Here is a 4,120-nt window from a genome sequence, read left to right on the forward strand (position 1 = left end):
AACTAAGTTTATGAAATCTGTGTCATGCACGCTCGCCTCGTGCTCTTTTCATGATCACGAAATGAAAAGGGAAAACCAAAAAAGAAATTATTAAATAGAAGGAAAGGATATATGCATCCGATACGGAAATACTGGGCTGGAGCCCACCTCAGCCCAGGCCAGCCCAGCCCAGAACAACAGCCCAGGCCTCGTTACCTCTACAAGGGCATTTCGGTCCGTCGCAACAAAACCCTCGCACCCGGGGCCCCGTTATATGCCCTAGGGTTGGTTTACCTGCAGCGTCTCCACACACACCCATCCTCCGGCGCCGCCACCCAACACAGGTAAGCTCACGCAGCACCGCCGCTCCCTTCCCCTCCTCTCCCTCCGTTCGCTTTGCTCGTCGTCGTCTTCGTCTTCGTCGGCCATTTCGTCGCCGCGAGATCAAGCAGCTCTTGTCGGGTTTGCAGTGGATCTGATTTGTTTGTGGTGATGTGCAGGAAAGGAGAGGAGGAGGGGGCGTGGATGTCGCACCGTAAGTTCGAGCACCCGAGGCACGGCTCCCTCGGCTTCCTCCCCAGGAAGCGCTGCTCCCGCCACCGCGGAAAGGGTACGCCTCTCTCGCCCCCTTGCTTGTCGACGTGGTATGCAGTCGTGTGCGTGGGCCTATCCACGGTGTAAGGCTTACAATAACAGTATTTAGCATGTAGGATCTGTGCGCGAATCCTTCGAGGCGTTTATTTTGGTTGATAGTCATGTAGGTTCGTGTCTGTGCAGTGTTAATTTGCTATTTTCGCGTGTAATAGCTTGTAGCCGATGCCATATGATCTAATGTACTGAGCAACTTGTAGATGTTTAACTTCAAAATTTGAATCCATGTATCTTTTACGTTCTTTCTGTTTAAACAGTTTGTGGGGTGTTTGTTTTGCATGTTGTACTTAGCTAGCGATACTGTTATCTATCATTTATCATTTTTTATGTTTGTATCCTGTACATGCGCAAATATTTTCATTACCTTCGAATGTGCTCTGTATTTGACAATTTTAGTCGTGAATATCAATAACTATGGAGTATATTGCTTGTTACTAGTGCATCCAGTCTCCCTGTTATCACCCTAATTGCAGTTTATCGCTATTCGCCTATTCCAGTATCTCTGCTATTCAACTTGCACGTGTGCTAATGTCATGGCGAGGGTGAGAGGGTCTGATGCTAAGTTACCTGTTGTTGCAGTGAAGTCATTCCCCAGGGATGACCCCAAGAAGCCCTGCCACCTCACTGCCTTCGTTGGCTACAAGGCTGGAATGACTCACATTGTGCGTGAGGTCGAGAAGCCTGGATCCAGTATGTTCACTTCTCCTTTGTTAGTGCTAATTTTCAGTCAAGTTGATTACAGTTATCCCATGCTCTGAATAGTATAAGAAATGAATTGCAGTATATGCTCACATGCTGCATGCAACTAGTGATATTGAAACTAAAAACAGACCATGAATGTTTTTCTGATTCTGTGTTCTTATTGATTTAAAAGCATACATGCAGTAGATATTAGGTTGCGTATCTATTTCTTGATGAGTGCATATGTCTCTTATTGATGTGGGGTTCCAGTTCTGGATTTTGATGATTTTTTTTTACAATTTTCCGAACTTAATTATGTTGTGCTCATATAAGTTCATGTATTACTGCACAAATTTGATGCTCCCCCTTTTGATATTCTGCAGAACTCCACAAGAAGGAAACCTGTGAGGCTGTCACAATCATCGAAACCCCTCCTCTTGTCATTGTTGGTCTGGTGGCCTACGTGAAGACTCCCCGTGGTCTGCGCTCACTCAACTCTGTTTGGGCTCAGCATCTTAGTGAAGAAGTGAGGAGAAGGTTCTACAAGAACTGGTGCAAGAGCAAGAAGAAGGCTTTCACTAAGTACGCTCTCAAGTACGACAGTAATGCAGGCAAGAAGGAAATTCAAATGCAGCTTGAGAAGATGAAGAAGTATGCTTCTGTTGTCCGTGTTATTGCCCATACACAGGTAAGAAGCTTTACTGTGCTGTTTTTGAGACTGTTTTGCTCATTCATATTTGTAGAAACGATGTTTTTTCTAGATGGATATTGCAAGTGCTATTGGTCAATTAGTTGGCTTAATCTGTCTTGATAATGAGCTCTTTATGAAATAATCAAATAACCATATATTTGTCAGCAAATATGTCTAGGGTTTGATAACTCATCTGTTTACTTAACCCTTGTCTTGTTTGTATTTCCAAGATCTAATTGGAACTGTCACTGTAAGTAGGCATATTCGCTGATGTTATTTTCATTCCTATGTTTCAGATTAGGAAGATGAAGGGTTTGAAGCAGAAGAAGGCTCACCTTATGGAGATCCAGATCAATGGTGGTACCATTGCAGATAAGGTGGACTATGGCTACAAGTTCTTTGAGAAGGAAGTCCCGGTTGATGCTGTATTTCAAAAAGATGAAATGATTGACATCATTGGTGTCACCAAGGGTAAGGGTTACGAAGGTGTTGTCACACGTTGGGGTGTCACCCGCCTTCCCCGCAAGACCCACAGGGGTCTCCGCAAGGTTGCCTGCATTGGTGCGTGGCATCCTGCTAGGGTCTCCTACACTGTTGCTCGTGCTGGTCAGAATGGATATCACCACCGTACTGAGATGAACAAGAAGGTTTACAAGATTGGCAAGACTGGACAGGAAAGCCATGACGCCTCCACAGAGTTTGACAGGTAGTTTTTTCTGGCTTCTCTGCAGTTACATATTGATCTGCTATCTTGAATTTTTCTGCACTATATGGTTGTCTATCTGCACTTTTGCATTAGAGATTCATTCATATTATCCAATTGATACGAAGAGATTATAGACTACAGTATACAAGGACTGCACTAAACCTATCATGACTTGAACAACTTGTGTGACCGTTCATCCTATTTACTTGTGTACTGAATGTTGGTTCTTGCAGGACTGAGAAGGACATCACTCCCATGGGTGGCTTCCCCCACTACGGTGTTGTGAAGGGAGACTACCTCATGATCAAGGGCTGCTGCGTTGGCCCCAAGAAGAGAGTGGTCACCCTGCGCCAGTCCCTGCTGAAGCAGACCTCCCGTCTGGCACTGGAGGAGATCAAGCTCAAGTTCGTCGACACATCTTCCAAGTTTGGGCACGGTCGCTTCCAGACCACTGACGAAAAGCAGAGGTTCTTCGGCAAGCTCAAGGCCTAAGTTTCCCGTACTCCGCTGCGCCATGTTGCATTTGTCAAAAAGATCATCGCCTGATACTTGTTCCCTTGTTTCCTCTGGTACTAAGTTTTGTAGCGGATGTTTTAAGAACCTGTTCGTCTATGCATTGTGGTGTTCTTTGCTACCGTGGCTTATGGTTTGTGCAATTTTGCTAGTTGCGGACTTAGAGCTCCATGAAGTTTGTTTGCTTAGAAACGGGGCATTGCGAACAAGATGCAATTGAAGACATGGGTCGGTTGGTGTTGGTCATTGTTTGTGCTTTTGATCGAGGCGAATCCAGTCCGTTGTCCAACCCCGTGTGTACTTTCGTCACGATCTGTTTCGTTGGAAATAATTTTCCAGGAGAATAAGAGTTCAGTCTGGTTTTCGGAGTGGTTGTAAGAATCAATGTGGTGGTGGAGAATGGATGTGAGGGTCCAACTCTGTTGATTGCGCAGAACTAAGGGCATGTCTGGTTTATGTTGACGGGTCACGACTAATCTTATTTAAGTGTGATTAACAAATTCTTAATTATATGTGTGGTAAAGTTAGTTAAAAAATTTGAGTGTACGTCGTGTGTGCTACGGGCTAATAAAATATGGATTGCTACTGTTGCGACAATTAATTAAATGATTTTCTAAAAATTTAGAATGTGATTAAGTTTAGATGTTTGGTTAGGTTCAGACCAAACATGCCCTAATTGTGGAATTTAAGTTTATGCTTTTGCAAGGTGTATTTTGGGTTTAGCAAAGTTATTTCCGTTGTGGGTTGCCTTTTGTTACGAACCAGATGATCAAAGACGGTTGCACCTGTCTGTTGGGAAGAGATGCTTCTCAACGGACAGAATGTGTTTTCTGTATAAATATGTACATCAATTCAATGAATACAATGATAGGTTCATTCTCTATTTTCAACTCTACTCG

The 4,120-nt window shown here is 44.0% G+C and overlaps 1 protein-coding gene across 1 annotated transcript; it reads left to right on the forward strand.

Annotated features, from left to right (window-relative positions):
- The first annotated feature begins 239 nt into the window (after nucleotides 1-239).
- Nucleotides 240-3,342, forward strand: LOC133900464 (large ribosomal subunit protein uL3). The gene is made up of 6 exons (XM_062341621.1): nucleotides 240-323; nucleotides 480-589; nucleotides 1,210-1,320; nucleotides 1,695-1,999; nucleotides 2,299-2,708; nucleotides 2,942-3,342. Exons 2-6 carry the CDS (start codon nucleotides 505-507, stop codon nucleotides 3,198-3,200), a joined length of 1,170 nt encoding a protein of 389 aa, XP_062197605.1. The 5' UTR covers nucleotides 240-323; nucleotides 480-504; the 3' UTR covers nucleotides 3,201-3,342.
- Nucleotides 3,343-4,120: the final 778 nt, after the last annotated feature.

This window comes from Phragmites australis, chromosome 19 (genome assembly GCF_958298935.1).
Source record: "Phragmites australis chromosome 19, lpPhrAust1.1, whole genome shotgun sequence".
NCBI classification, from domain to species: Eukaryota; Viridiplantae; Streptophyta; class Magnoliopsida; order Poales; family Poaceae; genus Phragmites; species Phragmites australis.